The sequence below is a fragment of the Sinohyriopsis cumingii genome, chromosome 2 (genome assembly GCF_028554795.1).
Source record: "Sinohyriopsis cumingii isolate HCF-2022 chromosome 2, ASM2855479v2, whole genome shotgun sequence".
Taxonomy (NCBI): domain Eukaryota; kingdom Metazoa; phylum Mollusca; class Bivalvia; order Unionida; family Unionidae; genus Sinohyriopsis; species Sinohyriopsis cumingii.
In genome coordinates, this window is record NC_142962.1 from 101,846,431 (window position 1) to 101,863,843 (window position 17,413).

The following is a 17,413-nucleotide window of genomic DNA, read 5'->3' on the forward strand; positions in this document are numbered from 1 at the left end:
CTTATATATCGAAGCTAGACAAAAAACGCAAAGCGAGCGAGAGAATCGTGAAACATGGGTCACCGAGAATCAGTTTCGGGTCGGGTCAAGTGGTTACACGTGTAGAGATGGACCCCATCAAAATGTTTAACTATAGTCGCAATGAAGTGAATTACCTCAAAAAATGAATCTAAACTTATTTTAATCCTCCAAGTACGCATCTGTTTTTAATTTCCTAAAGTTATGAGCCTACTAAAATGTTTCTTATCTTAGAATTTTTTAAATTTTAAATTGGAATGTTTTGTCATGTTTCAAGAGTCGGCATACAATTACGATGGAAAAATAAACATAACCATAATGGTGGTAATTACTAGATCTTCAGTACAAGAACAAGATGAGATTAACTGCCATCTGAAATTAACCTGTCAAGATGTGAATAGAGCTGTGGTGCGAGTCCCAGCCACTGCACCAATTCACTTTTAACAAAATGCACATCACTACTATTACTGAGGGTGGGGAAGTCAAAGTACAGAAAACAGAACACACAAAGGTACATGTAAAAAGTATATTCTGGTCTGCTGTACAATTTTTCACAATAATTCATGTGCAACGTTTTGTGTGTCCAACTTAAGATTCATTTAATTCGACTTAGCTTTCGACAAGTTATCGGGATGTGTAATGTCAAGGTATATTAGGGATTGTGTGTCTGTGTGTGATCTGGATTTTTAACATAGCTTTAACAATTTTTCAGTCACATCGCTACGATGTCTGCAGTGTGACAGTTTATAGTGATGTCTAGCACCGGGGCATCATGCCGCAGACATGTAGCATGACGTCCCACCCAGTCACATTATCCTGACACCAGGCTGACCAGTCCTAACACTAACCTCTTAATGCTGAGCGCCAAGCGAGGCAGCTGTTAGTACCATTTTTGTAAGTCTTTGGTACGACTCGGCCGGGGATCAACCCCACAACCTACCGCATCCGAGGCGGACGCTCTAACCGCTAGGACACCGGAGCGGTCTAGGAATTTGTCGCAGAATTGGTGCCAATCATCTCCAAGATACATGTACCTTTAATAATAACATGAATCGTTTCTTACGTAAAAATTCACCCAGTTTACAAGTATATGAATAATCATCAAGAATGTATCATATGGTCGTGAAAAGTCGCCGTGATCATCAATGTAGCCGTCAGTTGCATGGCGTAAACTTTCTTTTCCTGTTTCATATGTTTGGACGATATAAATATGTTCCGATTGATTTATTTGTTTCGAGGAGACAAAAAAAAAACAAAAAAAAAAAAAACCAAAAAAAAAAACCAAACAAACCATTATCAGTTATTTGTGTAATAATTTCCCAGGCCAGTTATTGGATCAAATGATCATTCCCTAGTACTGAATATAGGAGACGGAAAATGTTGACACCATAACGAAAACAGAACACGAGGTATGAATTTACTATAGGAAAACATAAGGGCACCAGGTTGAACATGGAACACGAGGTACAAAAATCGTCCCATAATTTATCAATACACTGAATGAAGAGAGATAGAAAGCACCGGACCGCAATTAAGAAAACTGGCAGACAAATCATGCAGTGGATCAGTATTGCATTTGCAAGTGTAGAACGCACACACAACCGTGAACGGCGAAGATCCAGCTCTTTCATAAAAAAAAAAAGTTTGCTTAATGTCCTCTGTTGCCATCCACTCTGCAAGAAATTCCTAGCTGAAGTACCAAAGTAGTTCCCACTGATGCATATATCTTTCTTAGCTACCAAAGAAATGTGACAATGCTCTAAAAAGGCAAATCTTCGTAAGTACAGTTCCATTGTCTTCACAAGCACAGTTCCGTTGTTTTCATAAGTACAGTTCCATTGCCTTCACAAGCACAGATCCATTGTCTTCATAACTGCAGTTCCATTGTCTTCACAAGCACAGCTCCATTGTCTTCACAAGCACAGTTCCATTGTCTTCATAACTACAGTTCCATTGTCTTCACAAGCACAGTTCCATTGTCTTCACAAGCACAGTTCCATTGTCTTCATAACTAGTTTCATTGTCTTCACAAGCACAGTTCCATTGTCTTCACAAGTACAGTTCCACTGTCTTCACAAGCACAGTTCCATTGTCTTCACAAGCACAGTTCCATTGTCTTCATAACTACAGTTCCATTGTCTTCACAAGCACAGTTATATTGTCTTCATAAGTACAGTTCCATTGTCTCCACAAGCACAGTTCCATTGTCTTCATAACTACAGCTTCATTGTCTTCACAAGCACAGTTCCATTGTCTTCATAACTACAGTTCCACTGTCTTCATAAGCACAGTTCCATTGTCTTCACAAGTACAGTTCCATTGTCTTCATAACTACAGTTCCATTGTCTTCACAAGTACAGTTCCATTGTCTTCACAAGTACAGTTCCATTGTCTTCACAAGTAGTTTCATATGTATTTACAACAAGTAGTTACTTTGTCTTCCCAACAAGTACAGTTCCATACGAAAATGGTGTCAAAACGTGACACAAGATTACTGATGTACCTATGTGCTGATGGACAAGCGAGTACTCAGACAAACAGTAACAGATGCTAAATGTGATAATTAAGAACTTCCATGCTTTTGTACATAAGTATGGTAAGTTTCCTGTTCTGTATTAGATGCAGATACACATCAATGGGATGAAAACAAGACAAAGTACATAAGAAATAGTAAAAACAAGTCAATATACAGAAGAAATAGCAAAATAAAAGATGCAATAATCTTTATTAGTGATAAAATTATCATAATGAAAAACAACAAACAGATTTAGTAGAAATTATTTTTTTCATTTAAAAAAGATACTTTTGACCAGGTTTTATTTGCCTGCATGAGTAGAAGTGACATGGAGCTAATTAAAGGATAATATATATAGATAGATGATGAATTCTCCAATGGGTGCAACAAAGAACATATCACGGAGTAAATATCAATTTGGAATTTTTGCATTCAAACAAAATGTAAAAGACCTGCTTGAAGTGCAGCATGGGGAAATGCAATACAGCATATACTATCTAAAATTGCTGGGGCGTATATATGGCTGGGATTTGGTGGGAGCTAGACTATCTACAACATTTTGTATAGTAAGTTCTCTTTTTAGTTATATGGTTAAAAGTATGCCCTGGAAATGCTTAAAATGCATGAGCTTCTGGGGCTTCCAATGACTCCTGCCCTACTAGTCAACTCCCACCCCCTCCCCTGCAAATGATATTTGTGGATCTGCCACTCAATAGTAGTCGGTTTTGCTGTTAAAGTCTCAGTTGAATCAAAAAACCACAAAGTGCACAGAAAGCTTGACTACTTTCATTTCTAGAATGAAATGCTCCTTTGCACTATAAACTAATTCTATAAGCTTTGCAATACTTGCATCAGCTGAATGTTTTACAGAAATGTCTATAATAATCTACTGATCAAATACTGAAACTAATGAATGTACAATGCACATAAACAAAATGGAATCCAAAAACAATGCAGAATGACTAAAATTTCAATTTAAGAAAAAAAATGAAATTACTGAGAATAGTGAAGTGATCCTAATTTACATATAGATCAACGTAACTACAGAGATACTGCCATTTTAGTTATCTTTTTATCACATGCATACTGCTACAACTAATAATCATATTTCTAAATTTCCTTTTCTGTCTACGTCACTAGAGAATTTATAACAACATCTGAAACATTATTCATGAAATTACTGTGATTTCCTTTTCAAAGCATATTCTATTATTATTGTAAATACTACCATCAGTGGAATATTCAAGTGTCTAATTAATTACACAAACATTAGTTGCCTCCCTTTATAAAAAAATTATCATGAAAATGGCCACTGGGTATTTACTTTATAAATTTTAGTAAAACCTTATGTTTTGAAACTATAATTAGTAATACAAACTATATTTGGTAACAAAGATTGTACAATATGCCATAAGCACAGAGGGAATTAACTCCCTTCAAGCCAATATCACTATGAAACAATGTTTCTAAGCAACCCTTACAGCAGAACTTAAAAAACATCACTGCTGGATAATGTAACAATGGTGGATTCCTTTATACATCATAGTCACTAAATGAATGATTAAGGCTGTGGATTATACAGTAGGTACCATATTACCAGTACTGTTCCAATGACTAAACACCAAATGTCTGACTTCATTACAAATCATGCAAATGCTGAATAAAACATTAACATGTATTTTTCAAAACTATTCAACAAAGTACTGAATGTGCCAATACATGATAAAAAGTTAAAGAAGTACTTTAAGTGTTGACTATCAAATTAATGCTCATCATCTGCAGAGCAAATGATCAATAAATATTAAGAATAGGTTTTGTGTAAGATCCTAATGTTTTCCAAAGATACGTAATATTTATAAATTGCAAAGGCTTTTAACCTATTTACTTTGGATGGTGAAGTTAAAACTTGCTAAGTCAAATCAATTAATGAATATGAACTTATATTGTGAAACTCTGACTATCTTTTTTATGAAGAACTTGTAAATTCTTGAGCTCTAAGATGGAGTTAATTGCTTGTATACCACAGACAATGAAGATGACTTTGTAAAATCTTGAGTTCAAAGACAGAGAAAATTGCTTGTATATATAGATATTGATGAGTATTGTAAAAATGTTTGTTTAACATTTACATTTAGTAAAACAAAATATGATATTTTCATGAGAAACTGAAGGCAGATGAAACAATTAAGGAATATCTGAATGCTTGAGGCCTGTTGATGTCTGGTTTGTATATCATACATTAGTTTGCTTTGCTACTGCAAAAAAAAGTTTGGAAGGTATTTCATTTATTTTATGATTAAATGCTTCATACCTGAAGATGCCCAGTCCGTGTATTATACATTAGTTGTTTGTTTTACTACTGTAATGTTCTTAAATTGTAGCCATGTTATTTTATGTGAACCCATCAGTGGCACCACTCAGCTGTAGCTACATGACAATATTTTAATCACCTGACTTGGAGATTTACAACATTAAATCTGAGGAGAACAAAAAAAAAATGATCCACTGAATCTAATGTAGAAATAATAAGTCTTTGTAATTATTGGAAACCTGCCTCAAGCTACTGTCATGATTAGATAATGAAAGTTTCCTTCTCTGGTGAAAAAAAAATCAATTTACAGATTGTAAAAAATGTTAATCCATTCATGTTTGACATGTCCACCTGAATTGACAGTCCCACTTTACAATATCAAAAGACTCAATCTACTGGTTTTTCAATGAAAGTTGCTGAAGGCAATACATTTGGAATAATTACTATCTTGCAAAATGTAAGTGGGTAGTACTAATGATGTGCATGCACAGTACAGTAAGCAAAAGACAAAGACTATTAATACTGGTATATATCCGAATCGTACTATCTCACCCATATGATTACTGGTGAATGATGAATAAACCAAATATACTCGCTTATAAGCCGAGTCAAACTGCAAGCAACTAAGATCCTGATCTGCCATAGCACAATGCACTCTCAGATTAGGATCGATGCTCTATGTTCTACTCATTACTCCTAACAAACTGCAGAGACCCAGATCTGCTGATGCATTATGTGATGGCAGATCCGGGTCTGTGCAGTTTGCAGTTGGACTCGTAAGTGAGCATATACGATAAGGTAAAAGGTGAAAATATTTTTATTTTTTTGTCCTTCTGTTTCCAAAGACATTCTTTCTATCATGCAAAATCCGGTTTTTGTGTTCAACGGAATTAAAGGAATATGTACATAAGATTTTGATTTTTGTTTTTTCATCAAACTGACTTGTATTATGATTGGAAGAGTAATATTTACTATAAACTCTTACAAATATCCCATGACTAAAAAATAGGCAGATAAAAATCTGCATAATATAAACTATCACCATGTGAAAGGCTGTACAAATATGTGCTCAAAATATATAAGCAAAATTTTAAAAGATAAATGTTTGGTTTTTATCCAAAATTGAAAATAATATACATCAATATTTCATGTAGAAAAATGACAAAATGACACTGACACTCATATAAGCATGCTGATTATTTTACACATCAAAAAACCATGCAACAAAATATAGCTGATAATCTCCAGATTATGAACAGTACACACACACACAAAGAAACTACATTGTTTTTAAATTTTTTACTGTTGCTTTAAATTTGTACCAGAAAATGTCAGTATTTGACATAATAACTGTAGCTTTGTGCTTCATGACAAATAGTCTATGACTGATACAAGTTACATGCTTTATAACTAAGTTCTACCACTCTGACTGGTGGTAGTGGCATATCCTTGATTTATCCTGGAGCTTAAAGCAAACCTATTACATCTTCACGAATTACTTCAGTTTTACCTCAATCATATGAACTCCATGTAGGGAACAGGATCTCCGATTTTTTAAACAAAGGAGCAGATAAATTTGTCCTCATTCAAGGACCTGTATTTCAAATGAAAAAGGATGCATGCTATTTCAGATATGCCTCAACTTCAACCATATTTCACTTTAATGAATATTTTAAAAAGTGATTGGATATTATCTCATGTATTTATATATAACTGTTAGATTCAGATCTTTTCTTTTTTCATTTCTTAATGCACATTTTATCACATGGATTAAATGAGACAAACCTGTCTGAAATTTTAGGATGGAAATCTCTTTTCCAAATTTATGTTAATTATTTAGCATTTAAAAAAGTGATCTTCAGCAGCTGGGTTCTAAAGATATAAAAGGCAGGATAATGATGACATGGTAAGTAGGACATACAATGATTTTCTTAAATGAATATGACGTACATTAAAGAACATGTAACATCTTCTGTTTACATTATTGTCATGGTTTTGAAAAAAAATTACTTTATTCCTTCTTAAATGATTTCTTGCATTTGCTTCTGACCGAAATGGCATACTGTTCATTCAAGCACTAAAAATCTTATCCAGAGACACTATGGCTGCCAACATGAGCTGATTAAAAGCCAAAATTTGAACCTGCATTGTCCCTGCTGTGAGTCAGACATCGTAACCTACAAGTTGCCACAACTCTAAAATGCCCATTTGGAAGTTAATACATTGTGAATCTAGCCAAAAAGACTATAAGTTAATGTCAGAACTGAAAGTTAAATATATTATATTTATTTCTCCAAATGGTAAAGACCTCAATACAATTATGAAATACAATTCATCTTTACGGATAGCCAAATGCAATTATTCCTTTAACATAAAAATGTTCTCACGTCTCACAAGTAGAACAATAAAAAAATACTGTTATAAAGTCCCTAAAAGTTTAATCTAACATGTTTGATCTTTTCAATATCATAAAATGCACAAAAACAGGTGCTAGTAAATTGTTTTATACTACTGAAAATGTGAAAGGCTTAAAAACTGCATAAACCTTTTACTAAGCATTATTGACGGCAGAGATATAATAATTTGCATACATACATGAGAAAGGTAGACTATGGTCCAAAGTACATAAAAAAATATTACACAAGCACACCATGTGATTAGCCTTCATCTTATATTAACAAAGCCCTAGTTTAACATATGTGTACAACACTGCATAACTTAAATGTGTCAAATCTTATCATTTCCATCAAATTTATCTGCCATTTTGCATGTCACAATACGTTCCAGTCATAAACATGAAAAAAATATCAAATTCTAGGTCTCGGTTATCATTTACACTTTCATAATGGCCACGGATCTTACTCAACATCTGATTATAATTTGGAAGACTGAATCTTCGGTTAACAGAATTAAGGTATGAACCATGCCATTAAATTTCAGAGAAATTGATTAAAATAAAGTTTTTCCTAAAAATTCACATTAAAACATTTATTAAAATCCATAAAAATAATTTTGGGAATGCAAGTATTGATTTGAATGATTTTACATAAAAGCTTTAAGGAAAGAGTATTCCATTTGCACTGCTTGGTGTGTAAAAATTGCTGTATGTTAATGATTATTCATTTTTCACTAAAATATTAACATTCTAAAGTTTAGTAAATGGAAGTCAATAGTAATAAAGTAAAGGGTTGGCCATCATAAGAAAATGTATAAATTTGATGAAGGAGAAAAGAAATGTATGAATGCTTCATTGGGCAACAACTGGACATTAAAAATCTCTTCATTTCTGTAATGAACAGTATTGTCTGTGTTTTTCTGTGCACTTCTTTTAAACAATCTACAGGTCAGTGTACAGGTAAAATTAATAAGCAAAAACTTTCTAAAGTATCTCCAACCCACAAACATTTAATGACCTCTCCAATGGCATCGGCCTCAGATGCAGGAGGTATGCAGTTCAAACCCAGGCTGAGTGATACCAAAAATGTATAAAATGGTGCTAGCAGCTGCCTCACTTGTGTTCAGCATTAAGAGGATAGTGTTAGGACAGGTCATTATGATGTCAGGATAATGTTTCTGAGTGGAACATGATGCCATGTGTCTGTGGCATGATGCCCCAGTGCTAGACATCATTATAAATTGCCACACTGTAAACATCATAGTGATGACTCTAACTGTTAAGCATACGTTAATAATCCAAAACACACTGACACAATCATTTACTTAGAAAAATGTTACCTGTAGAAACCAGACTTGTGCACTGGCACAATACACATATCTCATGATCTTTTCCCTAATAATGACCTTGTCCTAAGAGCTAGCAAGTTGACTGTTCTGGGTTAGAAGTGAAATTAAATGTAAATATTTTTATATTTTTTTTACAAAAATGGTTTTATATTTTTTTTTTTATATTCAAGACACAATGCAGTTAGAAGATTATCTCCATAGTGTAAATTTAAATATATATTTTTTTTAAAGGTTCTAAAAATTATTTTGACATTCAAGACACAATGAAGTTACAAGATTATCTCTATGGTGTAAATTTAAATATTTTTATAGTTTTCTTTAAAGGTTTTACATTTTTTCGGGGCATTCAAGACAATGCAGTTACAAGATTATATCCATGGTGAGCATAACTATGATGAAAATTTGATAAGGCATGCTTTAAGGTTGAAACAAACAGACTCTGAACTGTGCAATGATTGAAGTAAACACAATGCTAATGCTACTGATGATCCGACAATGCTATGCCATTATGGGTCTATCAAATGAGTCATAGAATAGAATGACCAGATGTCTTTAATTTGCATAATTTGGGCACTTTCTTTACTGTTATGAAGACCTAATGAAAAAACATGTGCATAAAAGAAAAAGAATTGTAGGGTCAGGGTAGACTAATTCATTTTTTTCAAATGTTATGGGTTTTTCCTTAATTTAGGTCTCATTCAACTTTTTGGGTATTTTCATGTTTCTAAGATAAAAATGAAATTTGAGGTTTTTCAAGGTTTTTGAGGTCCAGGTCTAACCCTGACTATTGCACATGGTATTAATACTGTTAAAATTTCATCAAATATTTAAGGGAATCAGAAAGTGACTGCCATTGATTTGCAGTTTCCACTTTTTTGACAATGACCTTGAGAGTTCAGTGTATGCCTGAATGTGCAAGACATTGTCAAGCTTAAAAAGTCATTGAATTTCATTAAAATGTCTTCATTGGTTCAAAGTTATTCCAATACATGAACAGAGGTCATTGATTTACATTCTTTTTTCTGACTAACACTGTGGCAAGGAATGTGACACAAAATCTAGTCATAATCCATAACTGATTAACATTTTATTAAAATATCTACAGTGGGTCAATGGTTATAATGCAGTCAAAGATATAAGTCACAGAATTACATTTTCCCTTGCCATGACTCCGACCTTGAGAGGCAATGCCATGTTATACAACACACTGCTCATACATATTTATACTTGAGCAGCTTAAAAATCTCTTCAATACAAAGTTATGAGCAGAGCAAGCAAATGTTAATGGATGGATGAACCTACACTTTAAAATAATACATATAAAATGGGCATTAAAAAAAATTTGACCAAAACAAATGAATGAGTTTTATGGACTGAAGGTTACCAAAAATTAAAAGGTTTGACACATTACAGACAATGCAGCATTAAAAAACAGTAGTTACCTTTAAAGATAATACATTGTCCATATAATATTAAAAGTAATGTTACTGTAACTTCTTTGTTCAAAGCTTTTAGTATATTGGTATACTCCTTTAAATTAGAAGAGGCGAAATGTGGGTCTGACATCATTCACCTGGCCAACCTCTGACAAATAGCCAAATACAAAAGCAGTTGGCCAAGAAAGCACTTCAATTGCTGTTGACTGCATTCTTTATGAAAACAATTATTTCAAGATTTTTTTTCTTTGACATCTTCATTCATATTTAACAACACGTCATTATGTAAAATTTTCTAAAGAACTTTATGCCATGATGCTTTCTGCTAAAGTCTGCCAAATTTTGTTAAGTACCTTTTTAGATTAAATTGTTTACATGTTTTTCTGATTTGGTAATAGTGGCCATTTATGATGGGATATTGGTTGTGGTGGTTTATGGATTTAATGCCATTTTTCAGCACATGATAGGCTATATATGACATTTAGTATATCTTGTGCAGGAAGTACCCAGTATAACTCCCGGAAGAACTACTGACCCATGGGAAGCAACTGGCAGCTTTCTCACATAACCACATCTGCTGAGCCCATGACTTTAAACCATGCAGAGACACGTGAGCAGATGGCTTATTGGCCTTCACATCAGTCAAATTTGGTTGAATTCTGTCGAGTGGTATAGCAGTCACATTTAATGGTGGATGAACATCTTCTGTATAAAACCAAAAGTCTTGTCTGTCAGGATGATTTCTGTCAAATCTGGTCAAAGTCTTTGGAGCAGTTATAAGTTAATTACAGACTTTTCTAGTTCTAGTTATGGCAGCCATGCTGATTGCAGTTCTGCATCATTTGTATACATTTTAAAATTCTTCATGCCATGACTCTTTCATTTAAATTAGGTCAAATTTTGTTCAAAGATTTATAGGAAGTCATTAAAAGGATGTTTTATGTCTAAGTAATGATGACCTGACTTGATGCTGACTGTGAATCAGTATCATTTATATACAAGCTTATAAGGTCTTCCCATCAGGATGCTTCCTGTCAAGTTTGGTTGATATTTGTCCAATGCTTTTTTGAGAAGAAATTTAAAAATAACTTACACACAAGACCATACTATAAGATCATCTGACCTCAAGGATTGGCATGCTAACAGGGGCCCTGAGTGGCCAAGTGGTCTAAAGTGCTCACTGTTACGGATCACTGCCATCTCACCTCTGCGTCGGTTCGAGTCTCGGATTCGGCTAATGTGGTTATGTGAGAAAGCTTGCTAGTAGCTTCTCGTGGGTCGGTGGTTCTTTCCGGGGGTTTTCTGGGTTCTTCCTCCACCATTAATACTGGCTGCCATGTACAGCCTATCTTGTGCTGAAAATGGCGTTAATCAATACAATAACAACAATAAAGGATGCTAATAATAATTTACTCTTGCAGGGAACCATATAAATCTGCTTTACCTTCCAGTACGTACTCTTGCTTTAGAGACCAAGGTCCTTTCTTTACGTGTGTAAAAAAAACCAACTGGTTATATCCAACATACAGAGGAATAAATACACAATCATGATTTGATTATGAACCAAATTTAAACAGATGTCAGTTTCACTTAAGATGTAAGACAAGCAACAATTTGACAAATAACAGAATTTGCTAGAATGTTTGGTAAAAAGGTGTATAACTACACAAGTGATAGCAACACACAAGCTAAGCTATCCAATCATACACATGACTAGAACAATCCACCAGCACTTAATATCAAAAGACATAGTGTACACAAATCTTCACAATATATGTATTCCCAAAATACTGGGTTTTGAATCTATGGACATTCAGCCTAAGTCTTTTTTAATTTATATTAATTTATAGATTTTGCTATCTTACTTGTAAATTGTCATGCTTTTTGGGTATCTAACATCTTTTCCAGACTTCATATAAGAATTTTGTAAAAAGAGGGGGTTTGAGAGAAACCTGTCAACTGTAACAAATATGAGGTACCTATTTCATAAAATGTTTATGAAAAGTAAATAATCATAATTATCTAATGAATGTATGTAATTTCTTGGATTTGTTAACGATGAACATGTAACTTTTGATTTGATTATTCTATGAAAAAGACTTTCCATTTCTGACACACTGAATAAGTAAGGTGAATGATTGTTGTGCAGTATTTGCTTAAAATCAGAAGGGCAAATATTAACAAATTAATCAACAAATAGATGTGCAATACATTTAAAACACTCTATATAACAAATATTACAAATATTCATTAATATACTTGAAAAATATACAAAACAGAATCATAATAAAAAAATCCTGTTATATCATTAAACCTCTAGATTGTCTTGAAGAATAAATGAAATACAAACATAACTAAAAATCTATAAACAGTACATGATAATATTCTATTAAATATATCTTGGCATATGTAATTGTAAACAAAGATTACATAGTATTTATCTGGTGTATTAATGACCTTCACCATGTTACTTTGTACAGCTCTGCTAATGATAAAAAGCTTCCCTACATGCTCCTTGAATCCTCAATATAAATCTCTAACATTTGAATGTCTATGTACATATGACAGAAATGTTTAAGGCAATAAAAAGGTGAATAAAAGTTACAAAATCTCAGTTGAAAAATTATGCAAATCTACTTATCAATTCTAAAATATATCGCAATATAAATTCTCATCTCATTTGAACAAATCTCTATAAACTTGATCAGATAAATTCTTTTACAGGTCTACATGAACTCATATTTCAAGAAAATTTCACATTTGTTTTCTCAAAGTCTAATATAGCTTCATCATGCAATTCTAAAAATGTTTTGCTGATTTTCATTAAATGCTTAATGTCTGCAGTTAAGGACTGCAATATCTAGATGACATATTTCTTTATCTAAATAAAAGTTATTATTATTTCATAATACAATATAAAGGAGTATGGTGGTCAGGAGGAATAAGAGGGAAATATATTCTAATGTCAAAAAGGAATTTCCAGGAATTGGAGAAAAGACCATTTCCTCTTTTTAACTGCTGAGCATTTAAACCATTTCTGACATTCATGAGTGATCGCTGTGGCTACTTTATTAAATATTAAGATCAGCACCATTTTCACTGAGGACAAACTGTTTATAAGATCAAATGTAGATTATTTCAGAGAAATGTATCTAATAATGTCGGATTTTTTTTTACTGCTAGTCAAGTTATATATCCTTTGAACCTAATATTTAGAACATAAAGAAAATGGAACAATGAAAAGATACAACACTTGTTGGGTCACTGGATCTTTTCAACATGAAATTGGAAGGCAGGAGTTCAGTGTTTTCAGATGGTAAAGATTTACAACAACAAAAAATGACTAGAATAACAAAGAACATCAAACACTTACTGTGATAAGAATATCTGTAAACATGCAAAACTTAAAAATAGTGAAACATTGTACTTCATTCAAAAGACAAACAAGAAGAAAAGACAGTTAATCAGAAATTTCCTTTCTCTTTTCAAGATTAGTAATGAAATATTTGCAAGAAGTTTCTTCTTTAGTTGCACAGAATAATCTCACAAAAAAGAAAAGAGTGATAAATATAAAATGGTTCATAATTTTGTTTTACTGTTTGATTACAAACATCTTACAATGGTAACTTAATGGGCATAATGATTATTATAATGTTTTGTTAACATTATTCTGTTAAACTGATCAAATCATTAAAACAACTTGTTTTATTTAAATATTTAAAAAATTCACTAAATAAACCACGATTAAGCCTATCAAAAATAAGGCAGAGCTTTTGCTCAAAGATCAGTGAATGAAATCCAATAATCTGGTTTCTGGAGTCAGGTGGTTCATATACAGAGGACCTCACAAAAGTGCTCATTTCAAGTGAAATTTATGAAACACATCAATAAATTTCTTTCTTGAGAGCCTTGTTGAGCAAAAGATTGAAATTATTTTCTAGGAGCTGCATAAATATAATCTGAAATGAGTATAACTATAAGATTATATTTATTGTATGATAAAAATATAATGGTTTTATTTAACTAAATCATAGAACAGTGCATTGAAAGGACTCTGAAATACATTTGGATTCCTCTGTCCTAATGCCTTTCCTGTATATGATATTATCTGTGATGTCATTAAGTGCTATTACAAGTGTTAAATATATAAAAAGTTTAAGACTGCCAATATTAACACAAAAAAACACTTAAGTCATATGCTAAATATTTTATTCTTTGCTTATACAGTATCAGATATGGAATCGAGTTTGGTCTCTTAAAACAAGTAGTCTTTTTAAAAGAGGTAGCATCTAGCACGTTTGACTAAATAAGACCAAATATGACACCTGAATTGTCCAAAATATAGCCCTTATTTGACTGCTTCCTGAGTGATACTTTAAATGCATGCCAATACCCTAATAATTCCATGTCCCCAGTCAAGGCTCATTGCTGGTCAGGTTTTAACTTGTACTATTAACTGAGAGAGGAAGTTCTCAACTGAACCAAGACATGCAACACTGTTTCTAGCTTGTACTGTAGGCTGTATGAATGTAATCCAAATGGCATGAGAAAAAACAGCCCCCCCCCTTCCGAAACACTTGTTTTAAGATCAAGATATGACTGCAAACAAGAGTCCAAGGTGGCCTACTATCACTTACCAGGTTTAAGTTACTGCAACTAGCCATGTAATTTAAACTTTCTTGTCTTAGCCTTCCAAGCATTAATCTGCATTGTAACCTACTCATGATGCAAATGCATCAACATGTTGCAGTTAAATCTTAGCTTATATTAAAAATTCCTACATTTCACTTTTGTACACACATGGGGGGGGGGGACTGGAAGAATACCAATGTTATTTTCAATGCTCTAGTGAAATAGTGGTTTAAAGCACAAACTGTGCACACTGATATTAAAACAATTGATATGCTTGTATTCCATTTTGCAATGAACCCCATTATCAGTGTGGATCATTTTAAAAGAGAGATTTAAGATAGAACAAGATACAGATTGCAAAAGCACAGTTTGTATCAAAGTACTTTACATAAAGAAAGGTGACAACAGTTAGTGAAACAGACCATGTAATGTAGTACCATATATTGATTGAAAATCTTCCACTTGGAGATGCATACAAAAATCAAAATCAGTTTGCTTCATCATTATAAATTATGATCCTTTTCTATGAAAATATTTCTTTTGTGTAAAAATAACAGCAAAACAATGTTATGTGTCTAAATTAGCAACAATGCACAATCTAAATCTATTTGCCATTAAAGTTTCTCATTAAAGGCTTATGCAAGATACATGTATATTTGATGTACATGAGGATTGAATATCTCTTTAAATGCTGTATATACATGGTACCGGAGGCACATGGTACATGGTACACAGTTCACTGCTGCACAGAAACATCCACCATGAATGAGTGTTTGTAGTTTGCACACACAGGTACACCATACGATTACAAGACATGCAAGTCCACTGTGGCACAGATGCTTACACTGTGTATCAGTGTTTGCAACTTGTGTATATGTGTACACATTGAACATGTTCATGGGTGGTACATCGACAATTGGCTACAATATTAACCATAAGTCAAGAGGTACTAGGGCAGTTCCGTTCACGAGACTTGCTTAGGTTGTACTTTTCATTGACACCTTTTTGACCAATTTCTGTCCACAACTTCAGACCTTTATCCTTTCGATACTGCTCCCACCGATCATCATCTGATTCATGTGTGAGGTAACGCTGACCAACATGAGATTCAAGCTTCCGCAAGTCACACCATGTCTGATAATCCTATAGATTGAAAATGTATCAAATTACAATAAGTTAACAAATGAAGGCAACTTTAATTATTGGATGGAAGAAAACTTGAGATTATGATTGTAAAATGGTGACATTTTATACAATAAATAAGAATTAAAAAAATGATTTAAATTAATTAAACAGGAAAATATTTAAATGCTTTTGAAAATATTTAACTTTCTGAGCTTCAATAACTTTGTTTTCTATATTATTATATATCTTGTTTCTTTTTAATAGGAAGAACTAAATGTACTGTAAAACTGCATTTAACTAAATATCATGTGCAACATATTTATTACAAACTGCATTATGTTTTTACAGGAAATTTACACCTAATGTTAACTTTGCAACAAACAATAAATGGTACAATCTCAAAGAAAAACTGTATTCTATTCAATTTGACCATTGTATAGGTGCAGTGAAACCTCTCAAAATAAAAATCCCAAGGGATCGAGTCAACATTCTGATTCTGAGGTGTTTTCAGTTTATTGAGGTTCTCAGCATTCACCTAAAATGAGATACAAACAGTCTGTGTTCCCTTCGTTGTAACGTGTACATCTTTATTAAATTACTTCCATTGTTATTAACGATTTGTATAATGTGTTTCAATACATGTATTTGCACCTTTATGTAAATTTACATGATTTGATAACATATTACAAACTGGTAAATATGAGAATACTGTTGCAATATTTTTGCTGTTGTTGGCAAATATGTTAAAGGTGAGGGCATGAGTTTTAAACTCAAAAGCCAGTTCATTCTTAAGGTGTATTGTATTAGAATTAATAAGATGATCTCTTTTGATTTGCAGAACCACTGGCACTATGTTACTAAAAGTTAACTCTCACTTCAACCAAGTGTAAATACTGATCTGAATACTGTTTCCATTATTCCATGCCAATGTATGGGCTTTGTTATACTTCATGCAGAACCCTGGGCTATTTCTTGACCACTGACTCCCCACATACAGGTGTTTGGAATGTGGAAGCTAACTGGTCATGGTCTGAAGCAGTTGTTTCATGGGTTCATTTTAGTGTGAAAATAAAATTTGGGAATGAAAATTTGTTTTGGTCTTCATACTAGAGGGGTTTTGGTTTTCTGAATAATTGTTACTGAAATTAAAGAAGGAAAGCATTGGGGACAAGGCATATATTTTTGTTTCAAGATGTTTTTGGTCTTGAGAGGTTTCACAGTACTATACTATGAACTCATGCAAGTTCACTGGTCTGGAATTTAAATAATATATGCAAATTTTAAATGTATTTCAACTGGTCTGGGATTTAAATAATATATGCAAATTTTAAATGAATTTCAATTAAAATATGATGTAATCACATTAAAATATATTTAATATATAATGATTAACTGATATCATGCTGTGACTAAAAGAATCAGGAAAATATATTTTTACTTTGATATATTAAGAAGACTGGTGGGTATTCTGACAACTGGTGTGTGGTTTTGAAATCCACCGTGTTAATTTCTGGCAACTGGTGTGTGATTTTGAAACACACCTATATAATTTCTGACAATTGGTGGGTGGTTTAGAAATCCACCTTGTTAATTTCTGAAAACTGGTGACTAGGATTACTGTAGGAAAAAAAT

The 17,413-nt window shown here is 32.8% G+C and overlaps 1 protein-coding gene across 6 annotated transcripts in view; it reads right to left on the reverse strand.

Annotated features, from left to right (window-relative positions):
- Positions 1-2,724: 2,724 nt before the first annotated feature.
- The window catches only part of LOC149805496 (serine/threonine-protein kinase D3-like), a 202,893-nt gene continuing 188,204 nt past the window's right edge, over positions 2,725-17,413 (reverse strand). For all 6 annotated transcript variants that reach the window (XM_089950094.1, XM_089950093.1, XM_089950095.1 and 3 more), the window contains one exon: positions 2,725-15,799. In XM_089950094.1, coding sequence (XP_089806220.1) covers positions 15,596-15,799 — 204 coding nt within the window. In that variant the 3' untranslated portion in view covers positions 2,725-15,595. The remainder of the gene's footprint in view (positions 15,800-17,413) is intronic.